The following is an 18076-nucleotide window of genomic DNA, read 5'->3' on the forward strand; positions in this document are numbered from 1 at the left end:
GTCGGGGACACCACTTGTCGGGGACACCACTTGTCGGGGACACCACTCCCTGGCAACACAGAGGATCCACGTGGTCTCTGATCCACCCTACCCTTCCGCCCAGGCCGTGTCCTCCCCACGTAGAGCAGAACGACTGGAACTCAAGAAGTACGGAGAGCCGAAAGGGACATTTATTGTTTAACAACGCCCCCAAACGACGCCACCGGTTGGCTAACGATAGTGAACATAAACAAAAATTCCTTTAACTACGTCTAGCTCTGGGATAAGAACTTGCAGACGGAAACTTAGCAACCTAAGTCACAACTGCCGGAGCAAATAAAGTGTAGAATACAGACAAACCCAGTCGCTTGCTCCGCCCCCTTCCTGTACAGCTGCAACCAATCCACGCCCTGAACTTCGGGAGACACGTGGGAGAGGGCAGGGGCTAGAGAGAACGGGTAAGGCTCGTTCTCTCCTCTGGGATTGGCTGAACGAGGACAGGTGTCAAGACAGTGGAATCCTTGTTCTGCCGGCTTCCAACTGCTTTCATTTTCCAAAGCTCTATGTGGGATTAAGAGGTCCCACATCTCTCTTCCCCCGCACGGGAGGAACGAAGCACTAGACCCGGGCCGCAGACCCAGGAACGCTCAATGGAGCCCGAAAGTGAGCACATGAGCATTTTTAAAACCTGTTGGGGGGCTTTGGTGACCAACAAAAAAGAAATGTGAAAGAGCTTTGAAAAATGAAAAACAATACTCCTAAAGAAAGCGATGAATCTTCTAGTGTTTTCCTGTAAGTGCAGAGCCACCGCTTTAACTCTATCTTTAAAAAAGAGCAGGAATGTATTTTGCCTCTCTGGAAAGGGGTGGTGTGTTACAGATTCGGAATGCGGTATATTACAGGTTGTCCGACGTGGTCAATTATGTTGGTTTTTTTTTTTTTTTTTTTAATTAACTACTTTTACAGAGAAGGACTGATTTGGGGGATAGGGGAGGAAGGACTGCACTTTTTTTTTTTTAAAGAGCATTAATGTAACATTTGTATTTTTAGAAGAAGAGCGTTGGAGTAAACGAATTCAGGTATATAGCTAGTGAAAAAAAGAGGGGGTACTATGTTGTTGAAGCCCAGAGCATAAAAAGAGAAAACAGAAAATGGGGGGAGGGGAAGTAAGCTTAACTCAGGCTCTGTATTTTGTTTTTTTAAGAGTTTTGCTCAGGTATGGGGGGGAAGGTTTGCTTCACTGTGAAGAGTGGACGGATACCGAGGGTAAACTAGAAATTTGAGTCCTCAAGCAAAATTGTTAGACTAGAGCACTTTTTAAAATTCAACAAGCTTTGAATGCCAAACTCACATTTATACAGGTTTATGGGGTGCTGAGTACTTTACATATATTATCTTACCCTTTGCAATCTAGTTTTGGGCTCATCACCCAATCAGAGCTGTTCTCTCCAAAGTTGCTAATGTGAATTCTGATGTTCTCTCATTCTCCATTCTTCTTGACCTGTCAGATGCATTTGAGTGTGTTGACCCTCTTATATTCGTATATACTCTCTCCTCTTAGTTTTCACATCATTCATTGCTTCCTCCTGGTTTTCCTACCTGTTACTCATCTGACCTCTTCTCCATTTCCTTTGCTGGATTATCAGCGATATCCAAATTCTGAAAAGTGGGTATACCCTCCAACTGTGGTAATGTTTGTCCTTGGCCTTTTTCTCTTTTCTTTCGTGGTGACGTCATCTCTCGTGGGCTTAATTATTGGAGATCTCATCAATCCCTATGGATTTAATTAAAATTTCTATGCTAATAATTCTCAAATCTACCTATCTTGCCCAAATCTCTCTGATGTTCTCCAATCTTGCATATCCAACTGCCTTTCAGACATCTAAAACTGGATTCCAGGAGACACTTTAAACTCATAACAAAACAGAACTCATTTTCTTCCCCCTAAACCCTGCCCTCCTTTTTGGTTGTCCAGTCATGTCTAGCTCTATGTAACCCTATTTGGGTTTTCTTGGCAAAGATACTTGAGTGGTTTGTCATTTCCTTCTCCAGCTCATTTACAGATGAGGAAACTGAGGCAAACACAGGGTTAAGTGACTTGCCCAAGGTCACATAGCTAGTAAGTGTCAGAGGCTATATTTGAACTTGGAAAGACTCATCTTCCTGACTCCAGGCCCAGCACTCTTCTCTACCGTGCCACTTAGCTGCCCTCTCTCCTCTTACCTTCCCTATTACTATAGAGGGCAACACCGTCTTCCCAATGCCTCAGGCTCACAACTGTTCACCAGTAGTCACAACTCCAAAAGATTTAAGTCGAAACTTATTTTATTACAAGGGAAAGCAGGAACATGCATGCTGGGTCCCTTCTTGTACAGAGTTCGAAGGAGGCCAACAATGCCAGCAAGGCCTTGGGTATTTAAGGGTTATAGCAGAAAGGGGAGGTCTCATGGGAGGAGAGAAAGGCAATACTCCCTCAAAGGAGAGTGGCATGGGAGAGGAAAGGGAGCAGTAAGGAGGCTGTCCCCCATGCCTGGAACACTCTCCCTCCTCTGCTCCAACTCCTGACCTCCCTGACTTCCTTTAAGATCCAACTAAAATCCACCTATATATAGCTTGCTTTGCATAATTTTTTAATGTTGTCTCTCCCATTAAATTTTAAGTCTTTGAGGACAGGGACTTTCTTTTGCCTCTTTTGTAGCCCCAGTACTTAGCAGTATCTGATATATAGTAGGGGCTTAATAGATGTTGATTGATTGACTCTCAGATCTATAGATCAAGTCCCTAGTTTTTCTCCTGAAGTCTAGTTTGTAAATAACACCCACCTATTGAATATTTCCAAAGGAATGTCCTTTAAGTATCTTTATCATGTCCAAAACAAAATTCATTATCTTTGTTCTTGAACTGATTGGTCAACCAAACTTGGCTGTTATAGTTAGTGCCATTCTTCTAGTCATACAGGTTTATAATGTGGATGTTATCCTCAACTTCTCATTGTTTCATCCCACATATCGATCATTTGCCAAGTCTTAAGCATTTTTATCTCCATGATATCTTTTGTATCCATCCCTTTCTTTCTTCTTACACAGAACCACCTTAATTAAGGCTTTCCACCATGTGCCTGAACCTTTGGAATGATGTCTTAATTGGTCTCCCTGCCTCAGGCCTCTCCTTATGCCAATCCATCTTCCATGCAACTTCTGAGCTGATTTTTTTTTTTAAGTAAAGCTCTGAAGATGTTGCTCTCCTCCTTAATAAACTCCAAAAACTCTCTATTTGTTGCCTTTAGAATAAAATATAAAATTATCTGGCTTTTAATACTTTTCACAACCAATCTCCACCCTCTTTTTCCAGACTCCTTGTATGTTATTTCCCTTCTGCCATCTAAGGTCCGGCTAAACTGACCTTCTCTCTGTTGGTCACACATGGTACTCTAGTTCCTATCTCTGTGCCTTTGCTTTGGCCTTCCGCCCAAAAATCACTCCACCCTTTGTCTTATCGAATCTCTCACTTCTATCTGCTACCCACCTGTATTTAATTTGTGTTTATTCTGTATTATGTTCAGTATATACTTATATTTGTACATATTTTCTCCCCTAAGAGAATGTAAGCTCCTTGAAGGCAGAAGTTTCTTTTTCTTCTTTTGTCTTTATGTCCCCAGTGTCTAACGTAATACTTGGCATGTTGTAGAAGCATAATAAATGTCTGCTGATTGATCTTATTTACTCGGAGTCCTTACGCAAGGTGCTTGGATACATAAAAAGACTAAATGAGACGAGCTTCCACCTAATGGAGCCCACCAACTAGTGAACATCAATAAAATATTTAAATAAGATAGCTACACAAATAACTAAAAGGATGACTAATATATGAATTAAATGCCTAAGAGAAGTGCCAACTAAGTACTGTGAATTCTTTGGGGGTGCAGGGGGAAGTGAGAAAGCAGAGATGGCGTGTTGGGTATCCTTTCTAGAAGTGGGGAATAGCTTCAGCAAAGATGAGGGCTCCAGGAAGTTAGTGTATGGGGAGGTAGGAACAGACAGTAACCAAGTTTAGCTGGAGTACAGTGCCCATAAAGTTATGATAAGACTGGAGATAAAAAGCAGTGTCAGGCTGTGAAGGATTTTGAGTGCCAAGAGAGCTAACTATCTTGAAGACTCAGGATTGCTTATAAAATACAAGCCTCTTAACTTGAAGTTAAAAATGTGAACCCTGATAACAAATGACCAAAAAGCCACAGCAGCTCTGCAACTGCTGTTAACTCTTAAGAAAAAACAAAACAAAAAACAGAGCGCTCACATAGGTTATCAAAACCACATGTAGTTAACTCTAAAAACAAAATAAAACCAAAGAGCTAAAAGTGGTTGTAAGCAAAAAGCTTTCATTATTCTGTTGGAGGAAAGAAACTACATACATGAGCCGGGGCCTCCTCTAGTAGGAGATGGCTTTAGTGTGGGCAAATCTCAATACGTACACTAGTGGCTATTCAGTGAGCCATAACCCTGATAGTGAGGAATAGCAGCAACAGTGAGACACGTTTGATTCATAGCAGGACTTCCTGACCAGAACATGGGTATTACAGGTGCTTGTCTGAGCACAGAGACCACTTGGTGCCGATGTGAAACAATTCTGGGATTTTGCAGTGGCTGAGTTCATCTAGAGGGTGAGCACAAAGGACTTTTGTTACACCAAGCTCAGGGCACAACTTGATTGCTGGGCCTTAGCTCTGGAAAACAATGTGTCTCTTAATAGTAAAAAGAGAGGAGTGGCCTTGGCGTGGGGATTCTGACGTTTCCCCCTTTTGGCCAAAGGGAAGGGGTCTGAAAGAACTCCTCCCATTCTGGCCAATAAAGGAGAGGCAGGTATAAGCCAAGATGTCACAAGAGGCCAGTTGGGCCAGGATGAGATGTTGAGTTTAGGGACAGCTGTAGGCTTAGGTTGGTGAGCTTAGGGGTAAAGGTGGCAAATCCAACAATTTGTTAGCCCTTCCCCTTAGCAATGATGGAATGGCATTTTTATCCTAGGAGTTTTAGTTCTTGAGGGGACCTATTGAGGAGGTGTGTCCCAGGTAGGACCACCAAAAATGTAGAGAGAGAAAAGGCCAACACATACATAAATCAGGGCCTTGGTGGTTAGGCACATAACAAAGGGAACAGAAAAAAATTATGACAGTATACTCAGCCCTCATCTGGAATCTTGGGACAGCTGTATCATCTTTGTGTTGTCTGCTTCTAGGTCCATACTAGATAAACATTGAGGTCCCCAGAGGGTTCTGCCATCCAGTCAGGAGCATGAATTTTCTTTAGATGATCCAGGAGTCCACACTCGCAAGTTTGGCAGCTGTGAGAGGAGTCAGAAGGACCTGATAAGGTCCCTTAGAAATAATGATTGATCAGCATAGGACCAGTTTTCAGATAAGACATATGAGTTGGTTGATCTATACCTGTGAGATAATTCCTTGCATCAGTCTTTGGATCTGAGTTTCTGGTCAGCATAACGTAGGTCCTTGGTTAAGGGTCTCTGAACAGCATGTGGTTTCCCAGCCACAAAGGGCTAGGTTCAAACAATGCAATAAAGTTTTCTCCCGATTCCTACAATTGAACAAGATAAGTTGCACTAGACCTATAATTGAATAGGTATTTACATAGAGATGATAATGCCCTGGGAGCTGATGAAGTCAAATCATATGGATAGCATATAAAGAGAGGATAAAATAAAAGAGGGGGCAGGATTAAGCTTTCTGTTAACTCCAGAGTTAGGGAATGAGAGAAGATGGATAATGATCAAGCATGCAGAGAGGAAGAGAATCAAGAGAAATCAATACCACAAAAACCCATGAAAAGGATGACCTCTTAACATTAATTACTTTGATTTATCTTAGTTTGACTGAAGGATTAGGTTTCCTTTCCCTAGGAAGAGTTAAGCTAGTATAAATGTTCCCTTAAGCCTAAATTACTTATAGATTTAGTGAATAGATATTTTGATAAGATTTCATAGTAAATAAGTTACAATAGGAAATATATCTATGGATGAAATAAAATAATCATAGAATTAAGCTCAGATATTACAGGACTCTTTACTAAAGGTCAAGTTCCCTTTACAGACAACTGGAGAGTAGGGGTTGCTTCTCAGCTCACCACGAGTTCTTGTTAGTAATTTAGTTCTTCTTTTTCAGTGAGCTTCATAGACCCATAGTAGAAATCCTTACAAGACCACTGAAAGATTCTACAGAAAAAATTCACAGGATGATAGACACAAATTCCAAACTAATGAAATATTGAATGTAGCAGTTATCCTACGCTAGAAACTCCCCATTAAGCCCTGACAGGTCCAGCAGCCAAATATTACAAATCTGCCTACTTCTCTGAAAATCCTATGAATGGGCCTATGAATGTAGTTCCTTTTTTTCTGTTATAAAGATAAGCTCTGTAAACTTGTCAGATTGTTACTAATTACTGAGGAATTAGTTGATCTGATTTAATGGCAACTTGTTAGCTTTGCTATTAAATCATTTTCACTGGGAAGTAATAAGTCTCAGAATTTTCTTTTTAGAAAAAAAAAATTTTTTTTTAACACCTACAAAGGTGAAAGTATGCAGGAGGAAAGAGTGATCAGCAATTCTAAATGCTGCAGAGGATAAAGAATGAGAAAAATCATTGGATTTGGAAATTAAGAGATCATTGTAGGGGCAGAGCCCAGATGACAGAGTAAAGGAAAGGACTTACCTGAGCTGTCTCCAAAACCCCTCCAAATATCTTTTGTTAAAAATGACTAAACAAATTCTAGAGCCACAGAACCCACCAAAAGATGGAGTGAAAGAAATTTCCAGCCCAAGGCAACTTGGAAGGTTGGCAGAAAAGGTCTGTTGCACCAGGGTGAGAGAGGAGCAAAGCCCAGCATAGGCCACAGTGCAGATGCACCTCAGCAAACCTGGAGCAGGCCTCCGGGTGACTGAATCACTGGCAGCAGTGCAATTTCCAGACCTCTCAGCCCATAGATGCCAAAGAGAGTTGAGAAAGTCAATAGAAAAGATCTGTCGCACTTGGGTGAGAGTGGAGCACAGTCCAGCGCAGGCCACACCAGCACAGCCCTGGCCACAGCAAACCAGGAGTAGATCTTGGGAGTGACTAAATCAGCAGCATCGGCAGCTGCTTCCAGAGCTCTCAGCCCACAAACAGTAAGGGGACCAAACAGCTGGTCAGAAAGAGATTACAGGGGTCCTTTTGCTAGCACTGAGGCAGGACTGTGTTACTTTGCCCATACTCTGATCTGGTTTGCATCCTGGGTGGAAGTCCCAGGGTGAGGAGGAGCACTAACATAGCAGAGCTTGTGACCACAGAGAAGGGGGTCCCTCCTCACAATTCCAGGGAAGAAAAGAGTGCTTGTGGTCACTCACAGACCAGAACACAGGCTAGAGAGTAGTAAACACCTCTCCTTAGTTCATACCACTTTGGAAGAACTGAAAACTTACAGGTCCCTAGAAGTATCTCTGAAAACAGCTGCACAAAACCCCTGAAGCTTGGGACAGCACACCCTCCACCCTGGAAGCAGAGCCCTATTTTAACAAAGTTAGAAGTCAAGTAATAGGCTGGGAAAGTGAACAAACAACAGGAAAAAAAACTCTGACTACAGAAAGTTACTATGGTGACAAAGAAGATCAAAACACACGCTCGAAAGAAGACAACAAAGTCAAAACTCCTACATCCAAAACCTCCAAGAAAAATATTAATTGATCTCAGGCCAGGGAAGAGCTCAAAAAGGATTTTGAAACTCAAATAAGAGAGGGAGAAGAGAAATTAGGAAGAGAAATGAGAGTGATGCACAAAAAAAATGAAAGAAGAGTCAACAGCTTGGTAAAGGAGACACAAAAAATACTGAAGAAAATAACACCTTAAAAAACAGACTAGGCCAAATGGTAAAAGAGGTCCAAAAAGCTAATGAGGAGCAGAATGCCTTAAAAAGTAGAATTGGCCAAATGAAAAAGGAGGCCCAAAAGCTCACTGAAGAAAATAATTCCTTAAAAATTAGAATGGAGCAAATGGAAGCTAGTGACTTTATGAGAAATCAAGACACTGTAAAACAAATTCAAAAGAATGAAAAAATAGAAAACAATGTGAAATATCTTCTTGGAAAAACAACTGACCAGGAAAATAGATCCAGGAGAGATAATTTAAAAATTATTGGTCTATCTGAAAGCCATAATCAAAAAAAGAGCCTAGACATCATCTTTCAAGAAATTATAAAGGAAAACTGCCCTGATATTCTAGAAACATAGAGCAAAATAGAAATTGAAAGAATCTACTGATCACATCCTGAAAGAGATTCCCAAAGGAAAACTCCTAAGAATATTGTAGCCAAATTCCAGAGTTCCCAGGTCAAGGAGAAAATATTGCAAGCAGCCAGAAAGAAGCAATTCAAGTATTGTGGAAACACAATCAGGATAACACAAGATTTAGCAGCTTCTACGTTAAAGGATAAGGAGGGCTTGGAATATGATATTCCAGAGGTCAAAGGAGCTAGAATTACATCTAAGAATCACCTACCCAGCAAAATTGAATATAATCCTTCAGGGGAAAATGGACATTCAGTGAGATAATGAACCTTCAAGATTCTTGATGAAAAGACTAGAACTGAATAGAAAATTTGACTTTCAAATACAAGACTCAAGCATAAAAAGGTAAATAGGAAAGGGAAATAATAAAGGACTTAATGGGGTTAAACTGTTTACATTTCTACATGGGAAGATGATTTTATAATTCGTAAGACCTTTTTCATTATTAGGGTAGTTAGGAGTATATATAGACAAAGGACACAAGTGTGAGTTGAATATGAAGGGATGATATCTAAAAAATAAAATTAAGGAATGAGAGAGGAATGTACTGGGAGAAATAGAAAGGGAGAAAGAGAATGGGATAAATTATTTTACTTAAAAGAGGCAAGAAAAAGCTTTTACAGTGGAGGGGAAGAGGGGGGAGGTGAGGAGGAGTGAGTGAACTTTACTCTCATCAGAATTGGCTCAAAGAGGGAATAACATACACACTTACTTGGGTGTAGAAATCTACTTTGCCCTACAGGAAAGTAGGAAGGGAAGGGAATAAGAGAAGGGAATGTGACAGAAGAGAGGGCAGATCTGGGGAAGGCATAGTCAGAAGCAAATACTTTTGAGGAGGGACAGGATGAAAAGAGAGAGGGAATAGAGTAAATGGGGGCAGGGAGGGAATAGGATAGAGGAAAATACAGTTAGCAATGGTAACTAAAAAAAATTTTGAAGCCAGGTTCTCTGACAAAGGCTTAATTTCTCAAACAGAGAACTGAATCAAATTTATAAAAAATAAGATCCATTCCCCAATTGATAAATGATCAAAAGTATGATCAGTTTTCAGATGAAGTAATTAATTAAAGCTATCTATAGCCATATGAAAAAATACTCTATTGATTGGAGAATTGCAAATTAAAACAATTCTGAGGTACTACCTCATACCTATTAGATTAGATAATAGGACAGAAAAGGAAAATGTTGACAAATGACAAAAGACAAATGTTGGAGGGGATGTCGGGAAAAATGAGACATTAATGTACTGTTGGTGGAGTTATGAACTGATTTCAACCATTCTGTAGGGCAATTTGGAACTATGCCCAAAGGGCTATAAAACCATGCATACCCTTTAGCCTAGCAATGCCACTACTAGGCAAATCCCAAAAGAGATTGAAAAAAAAAAAAAGGAAAAGGATCTTTGTGTACAAAAATATAGCAACTCTTTTCTGGGGGGAAAGAATTAGAAATTGAGCAAATGCCCATCAATTGGGAAATGACTGAACAAGTTGTGGTATGTGATTATTATGGAATACTGTTGTAAGAAATGATGAACAGGTTGCTCTCAGAAAAAACTGGAAAGACTTGCATGGCTGATAGAAAGTGAAATGTACTATGTACAAAGTAACAGCAATATTTTAAAATCAGCTGTGAGTGACTTAGCTATTCTCAGCAATACAATGATTCTGGACAACTCTGAAGGGCTTATGATGAAAAATGCTATCCATCCCCAGAGAAAGATCTGATGGTGTCTGAATACACATTGAAGCATACTTTTTTAACCTTTCTTTATTTTTCTTGATTTTTTTTTATGTCTATATTTTCTTTCACAACATGACTATTATGGATATGTTTTGTATGACTACACATGTATAACCTATATCAAATTGCTTGCCTTCTCAATAGTGGTGGGGAGGGGGAAGAGAAGACGGGAGAGGAGAGCATTTGGAACTCAAAAGTTTTAAAAATGAATGTTGAGGATTGTTTTTGCATGTAACTGGGAAAAAATAAAACACTGAATACAAATGTAATTGAAAAATCAATAGATAAAATGTAATATAATCAGAAAAAAAGATCATTGGTAATTTTGGAGAGAGTGGTTTCAGTTGAGCATTGAAGTTGGAAGCCAAATTACTAGGGGTCAAAGAGTGGTTGAGAAGAGGAAAAAGTGAAGGCAGTGAGTGTAGGTAGATTGTTGTTATTATTTTTTTGGAGTTTGCATAAAGGAGAAAAGATACAGGAAGGTAAATGGAGGGAATGGTAGGAAGGAGTATTGGAGGGCTGTTGTTTTTTAAGAATGGGAAAAACCTGTTTCTAGGCAGCAGGGAATGAGCCAATTGTTCGAATAATAGTGAAGTACTTGATAAATAATCTGTTTAATTAAAAGACTAACTGGAGGGGAAGTGACAGTAGGAAGACCAGTTAGGAGTCTTTTGCAGTAGACAGGGCAGGAAAATGAGGGCCTATACTAAGATGAAAAGAGAGGAGACAGATGATGTGAGAGATTGAAGAGGATTTGGCAAGTATTTTGTGTGTGTGTGTGTGTGTGTGTGTATGTCTCACCATATATATGTGTGTGTGTGTATATATATATGTATACACACACACACATATATATACACACACACATACATGTATATATGGTGAGAAGAGGAGAAAATCAATGAGCTATCATTCCAAAGTAAAATTTTTAAATATAGGGGAGAATGAAGTCAGAGGAGAAACAATTTTTGAAGAAAAATAAAAAGTTATGTTTGGGACATGTTGAGTTTGAGGTATTAGTAGGTTTCTTGATGGAGGTGTCCTAGTAGATAATAGATCTAACTCTAGGAAGGAAGGTCAAAGTTCATTTGGTTAGACATGATAAAGTTATAGGGGTGAATGGAATTGCTAAGGGAAAGAGTGTAAGGGAAAAGAGGTGTCAAGGACAGAACCTTTGAGAACACCCACTGTAAAGGGTCAGGAAGAGGATGACCAGCAAAGGAGACAGAGAAGGAGCAGTTAAAGAAGTAGGAGAAATCAAGTGAATGTGGAATCTGGACAAATCAAGGGAGAAAAAGGCAGGGATTGCAGCAGTATCCAGCACTGCAGAAGGTGAAGGAGGATGAAGACAGAAGTTGTTTGTTTGACTTGGTGTTTACAAGATCATTTGGTGAATATTAAGAGAACGGATTTAGTAGAGTTTAGACACTGAATTGCACAGGTTGAGGAAAGAACAGGTGATAGGGAAGTGGAAGGGGCAGATTCAGAAAACTTTTTTTTTAATTGTGAAAAGGAAGAGAGAGGCTAGGATTCTTACAATCTAGACACTGCTTAGATTCTTAAAATCTAGCCACTGCTTACCCATGTTCAGACTCCTTAAGAGTCTGCTTAATATGATGGATGTTCTAATAAACCTTGTCTTTGACTGAAAGAAAGCTTGGGTCGAATTCTTTCGAGCAGGATCCACGTGTTGTGATTTTGGGGTCCTAGTACCCCTACACCTCTAAAACTCATCATTTTGGTGACCCGTCCGGGGAAACTGCCTAACCCCAAGTTCTTCGCCTGCCAAGACAGGAAGGTATGTATGCCTCCTCTCTCCCCTCCTTTCCTGCTTTGCAGTTGGGGTCACTCTCCAAGCACCAAGGCTTGGAGGTGCTTTTTGGGCAGACAGTTACGAGGCTGTCTAGCACTGGGCCTGACGCTCTCAGGCTCCCAGTCCACTGGGTCAGTTGAAGGTCATGGACCTGGGTACACCTTCTGCAGCATAGAAGACAAGGATAGGTTGCCCTATCCGGAAGTGTATGTTCAATTCTGTCAGTTCTCTCAGCACTAGAGAATTGGGGAAAAACTGCAGTTGCTTTTTGGTTCCCTGAGGCTTACTTACTCCCTTCCCTCTACACTCCTGAATCCTCCTTCATGGAGGTTACAGGGAAAAAGTTAGAACAGATGAAAATATCTTGGTCACTCCTTTCTCCCACTCCCTTCCCTTGAGTCAAGAGGGTATCTGTTAACCCCTCTCATAGGAGAAGAGAGTTTTACCCTTTACCCCTCACCTTTGATTTCGCCCTCCCCTTCCTGGGAAAGGCAGGAGGGGGGAGGGGCAGCAGCTACAGTGTGGGCCCCCCTGGCAATGATCTTGGGCCCTAGGGCAACCTTTCCCTGGAAGTATCACCCAGGTTCAGCACATCCTGCTCAAGGTAAAGAAACTAGCCTCTGAACTTGGGTAAGCATGCTCTTTTAAATTTGTAGTTTTAACTATTAATGATGAGATGTTGATTCTCTGTGTAAAGTAATTTGGAAATGCATTTAACAAAACTGAAGTCACCTGATTGGTAAGGGGTTTGTTTCAGGTTTCAAATTGGTGAACTTTTTGTGTCAGTTACATCAAGCAACTTTTCATAATTTGGTTACCGCTGAAATAATTTGGCTATTGTTGGTTATTGTTTTAATGTGTAAACTAGTCAGAAAGCTTGTTTGGATTATGTATGGCTTGTTAAGAATTTGCAAGTATATAGAAATCTCTAACGATTGACTTTGTACACCAGGACAAATTTAAGTCTGAGATATAAATCCTGGAAAAGTTTTTCCTAAGCTGTGATTAATGAAACTTGTTGTTTGAGGTAAAAACTCCTAGGATTTTATTTTGAGTTGTCTGATGGATCATAATACATCGATAATCAATCTACCACCAGAGAGAAATGCCACAAGCTACTCAGAATGTGATACTGGTGGGAGGTCAGCACTGGGGAAAAGCTGAGAGGACAATTTTAGCCTTAGTCTAGGATGGGATCCTCTTGGCTCAGTTTCCCCATTATATTCCTTTGAAAGGGAATGTTACCCACCTGGCTATTCCTGAGTCTGGCTATGAGGTGGATTTGATACTGCATGGTTGGAAAACTGAATTATCTGAATCCAAACAGAGCTAAGGATGTTTTGTCCTCTAAAAGTTGGGCCCTAAATCTAGTCCCTGCAGGCTTTTCTGTCAGATTTATGTCTTCCAGACTACAGGCCATTCACCTACAGTTGGTAACAGCGAGTACCAGCCAATGTCCCCCCATCCTTCCCTGGATGCAGCCTGTGCTTGGTTCCAGTCAACCTCCTCTTTGGGACCCCCTTGAGGCAGGGACAACTCTACACCTCTTGCCAGCAGGAAGCAGTTTCAGAAGCCAAAACCTTCGCCCCTTACCAAAAGAATTTGGGTTCCATTTGTTTGAGGGGTAAATGATGGGGTTGGGATCTAGACCCCAGAAAGGAAAAATCCTGGACTTTCCCACTTGGCCAAATCTCTGGTGTTCGCCTGAGGCTATAATCCCATCAACTGGCCTTTCATTGTGGCTACACCCAATCTCCCAATTCTGTTACCCTTAACCTAGACTAGACTGCCCTATGGCCCCTGGCCATTTCCCACACTTAATCCTAACTAGGCTCCATTGTCCAGGTAGCAGGAGTCCTGTTCACCTCAGTTTACTGGCCACTCCCATTCAGATCCACTCCTAGATCCCTCCCACAGTCCTTCTGTATATAAGGTCCATCTTGTCTCTATTAAGATGCTGGGATTCTTATAATCTAGCCACTGCTTAGATTCTTAAAATCTAGCCACTGCTTACCCATGTTCACACTCCTTAAGAGTCTGCCCAATGTGACGGATGTTCTAATAAACCTTGTCTTTGGCTGGGGGAAAAAAAAGCAAGAGAGATTGGATGGGGGAGAAGGGTTAAGATTTTTTGTTTGTTTTTGGTATTGGGAGATCTGAACATGATTTAGAGCAGATGAGAAAAAACAGGCACAGTGAAGGATTAAAGATCCAGGGCAAGGCCCAGGTTGAGGCAGGATGGGACCAAAAGTGCTTACTTGGCACAGTGCCTAGCAGTAATAGATTATTGATTGATTGATGGAAAAAACTGGGTAAAATCAATCAATAACAGCTATTGCTTCAAGAACAGGCCTGTTACTAGTGGTTCTATCATCATTCCTCTGATTTCTCAGACCAAAACACCCTCTCTTCTCCATATAATTAACTCTCCCATCAGACTATCAACTCTTGAGATCAGGGGACTTCTGCTTTTGTGTAAGCGTATCAATTATGTGTTCCTTTATTAATTTATCAGGTGTCAGGCACTCTGCATCATCCTCTGTCTTCAGGTATTTGGCGGAAGGGCTGCCTCACAGAGAAGAGATTTGCTGTATTCTGTTTGGCTGTCAAAGGCGGGACCAAGACGGGGCGAGTGGAGGGGTAGTTTCAAAGAGACAACTTCAGGTTCAATGACAGGAAAAACCAGAGGTGTCCACAAGTAGAATGGGCTGTGTTGAGATGATGCGTCCCCCCTTCTTTGTGGTCTTCAAGCAAAGGTTAGAAGACCACTTGTCAAATACATCAGAATGAGTGGGGTGTTTATTTTTGGATAGAAAGCTGGACCTGGTGGCAGGAAGACTAGAGTTCAAATCTAGCCTCAGGCATTTACAAACTGTTTGACCCTGAACAAATCACTTCACTTTTATCTGCATCATTTTCTTCATTTATAAAATTGGAATAATAATAGCACCGACCTCCCAGGGTTACTGTGAGAATAAAATGGGGAAAGATTTGTGAAGAGCTTTGCAAAACTTAAAGTACTCTATAGAAATGCGTTTATTTATTAAAAGCTATTATCATTCATAGATTAAACTTGATGGCCACTGAAATACTTTCCAACTTTGACTCTGACCAGTATAAAATAGTGTATAATAAACCTTTAGATTGTGTGGCGCAGAGCATACACATGATAGAATTCCAGAGACAGAAGACTTAAGGAAGAAGTAAAATAGGCAAGAAAGTCCTCATAAAGGAGAAAGAAATAGGCTGTAAGAAATGGGTATATGAAAAAGAAGAGACTTTTCTAGGATATTCTATAACATGAGCTAAGAAAGTCCTGGAGGCAAGGATGACCAAGACATATTCTATTAATAGAACACTGAGGAAGCTCTTTTGTAAAGAGCAGAGATATGTGTTGAGGCATAATGAGAAGTAAAGTTGGCCAGCTAGGAGGGCTTAACAACCAGGCCAGGGAGATATATGGTGCTGTGGTAGGAAATCAGAAGCCATTGTCAGTTTTTGAGTAGGGGATAATAATACCATCTATCAAGTGGTATTTAAGTGTGATGGGAGTAAACTGACCTATCCTGGTAGAAGTAGGTTCCCAAAGTTCCTCAAGAGGTCCTGAAAGTAGGCCAAGAATATCTGTTCATGCTCCAAGGACTGCCCCCATAGGCCTAGTCTATCCCCTCTTAGAATACAATGACAAGTGTGGAATGGTGTGTGAGACAGATTGGAATGGGAGGGAAACCTAAATTAAGTACTCTGTGGCAGTAATCTGGGCATATGATGATTAGGGGGATGGAAGGGAGACTAAAGAGGCATAGTTATATAAATAAATGAACTGTTCTGAAAGAATTGCTGTTTAGAAAGAACAGCTAATAGGAATTTGTGACTGAATAAATGTGCTTGGTGGTGCAGTGAATAGAGTGCCAGGCCTGAAGTCAGGAAGACTCATATTCCAGAGTTCAAATCTGGCCTCATGTACTTACTAGGTTTGTGACCCTGGGCAAGTCACTTAACCCTCTTTGCCTCAGTTTCCTTATCTGTAAAATGAGCTGGAGAAGAAAATGGCAAACCACTTTAGTATCTTTGCTAAGAAAACCCCAGATGGGGTCACAAAGAGTTGGACGTGATTGAAACAAGTGAATGACAAACAACAGATATGTGTAATGGAAAAGAGGAATGAGTCAACGCAATCCCTTAAATTTTCAAGTCCAGGTGACTGGAAGAATGGTATTGCCATTTACGAAGACAGGGAAGTTGGGAGGAATAAGTGCCATTTTTATGGGAGAAATGGCAAGTTGGTTTTGGACACGCTGAGTATCAGATGTGTCTAAATGGAAACAGCCAGAATTGGTATTTTGTGGAACCTTAGATGTCTCTGATAAGACTCTGTAAATATCCTTTGTTGAAGTGGCAGAATAAATAGAGACCTCTACTATGTGACATCTGGTTTGGTCTTTTGACTTGCCTTCAACTTCCAAGGCCCCCAAGATTTATAGGAGCCACTTGACTAGTTGCTATGCCTGTAGTCTTGTTTATTGAAGATTGTGTCCAAACAAACTTTACCACAATATGTGATTACTAGGCTATTATATATACATATGTATGTAAAGAGAGAAACTGATTCTTTTAGAAATAGCATTTAATTTTGTCAACTACTTTGTCTAAATGACATACCAAAAAATGTGCCTTTGCGGCTTTCTTAATGTGTGGGAAAGATGGAAAGATTAACTTCTTTCTACTGTATTTGGTACATGCTAATGCTAGTTGGCATTAAAATATTATATCATGTTACTTTAGGGGCCTTCCACCATTCAACACTTAGAAACGATGACATTCGAAAATATTGGTCGTTACCTACAGAGGATGAATATTTTGAAGAGGATACTCCTAATGAACAACTAGAAATCCCATCAGAAGCAGATGCCACTAATAGCCACACTCTTTCTGAAGACTTAACCCACTCAAATTCTCATTTGTGTTTGGAAAGTAGTTCTATAACTTCAGACTTAACTCAGGCGTGCATCACTCATGAATTCTGGTGGATGCAAATTCATACTGTACTTACCACTGTTTTCCATATGAAATCATCTTCAAAGAAATAATAGAAGAAAAGGAAGGGAGTGTAGAGATAAGTCTGAGTGTCAGAGTAAGTGATTTACCCATGTTCATTCACACTGCTAGTTAGTGGCAGAAGGAGGGTAATAATAATAGCTGACATTAGTATAGAACTTTAAGGCTTACACATCATTTCACAAACATCTCACTTGCTCCTCACAATAATCCTGTGCAATAGGTACTACAGATAGTGTTATCTGCGTTTTACAGGTGAGGAAACTGAGAATCAGTGACCACACAGCTTTCTAAGTGTTAAAAGTCAAGATTCTCACCCGGTTGTATACTGACTCTAAGTCCAGCATTCTATCTCACTGCAGAATCATGATCAATATGTACATCAATGAGTTCACCATTCATTAATAGTATAGCATCTTAAGAGTTGAAAGAGACAAAAGCTAAATAAATAATTATCTAGTCTAAACCATAATTAATATAGAAATATTTCCATTCTAATACTAGGAATATTTTAAGTGTAAATGATTCCGTTTTTATCCTTCAGGAAATTCCTAGTTTTTAGTTTGAGTTGTTTCATTCAAAAAAACTTAAAGTCAAAAGAGCTTCATGAATGTTATTCAGAACATGTTTGGTTGTCAGGAAGAAGTGTCAAGTTCAAAGACCCAGTGTACTGGACTTGAATTTATAAAGGCCCTTTCCAGTCTAGAGGAGGTCTCTTGGATTTTATAATTCAGTCATTTTCCATGCCCTGCTAGCTAAGCCTTGAAAACCCAGTGCCACCTCAACTGAGGTCCTCTCCAGTGTCTCATGCTAGTATGGAAGTGACCTGAGTTCCTGAAGACTACTAATAACAGCTGACATTTATATAACCCTTTAAGATTATAAAGCACTTTGTCTACATCAGCTCATGTATGCCCTGCCAGCAGAATGCAAGCTCTGACAGACCGTACCTAGCTAGGAAGGCTTCTAGGCCCATTAATGGATTTTATGTATCTCTTGTTGCCTGAGGACCAGCCTAGCAAAGATTGGAGAAGCCCATCACAAGGGTGATCTATTTCCAGACCATAGCAGCTCTGAAAAATGATTTACAGAATTGTGGAAATGTTATAGTCTGCTTTTTTGGAGGGACATCTACACCAACAGAATCAGGAATC

General features: G+C 40.4%; 2 protein-coding genes across 9 annotated transcripts in view; one reads left to right on the plus strand and one right to left on the minus strand.

The window, feature by feature from the left end:
- The window catches only part of RIOK1 (RIO kinase 1), a 38868-nt gene extending 38632 nt beyond the window's left edge, over positions 1–236 (minus strand). Inside the window, exon 1 of one of the 2 annotated variants that reach the window (XM_027862876.1) lies at positions 28–236. The gene's annotated coding sequence lies outside the window, so the exon portion shown is untranslated. The remainder of the gene's footprint in view (positions 1–27) is intronic. The other variant, XM_027862968.1, reaches the window with a different exon arrangement.
- A 289-nt stretch (positions 237–525) lies between these two features.
- CAGE1 (cancer antigen 1) overlaps positions 526–18076 on the plus strand; it is an 84588-nt gene continuing 67037 nt past the window's right edge. For all 7 annotated transcript variants that reach the window (XM_027844565.1, XM_027844162.1, XM_027844388.1 and 4 more), the window contains exon 1: positions 526–771. In XM_027844565.1, the coding sequence (XP_027700366.1) occupies positions 750–771 (22 nt within the window). In that variant the 5' untranslated portion in view covers positions 526–749. The remainder of the gene's footprint in view (positions 772–18076) is intronic.

Source organism: Vombatus ursinus, unplaced genomic scaffold (genome assembly GCF_900497805.2).
Source record: "Vombatus ursinus unplaced genomic scaffold, bare-nosed wombat genome assembly UNPS02000577.1, whole genome shotgun sequence".
Taxonomy (NCBI): domain Eukaryota; kingdom Metazoa; phylum Chordata; class Mammalia; order Diprotodontia; family Vombatidae; genus Vombatus; species Vombatus ursinus.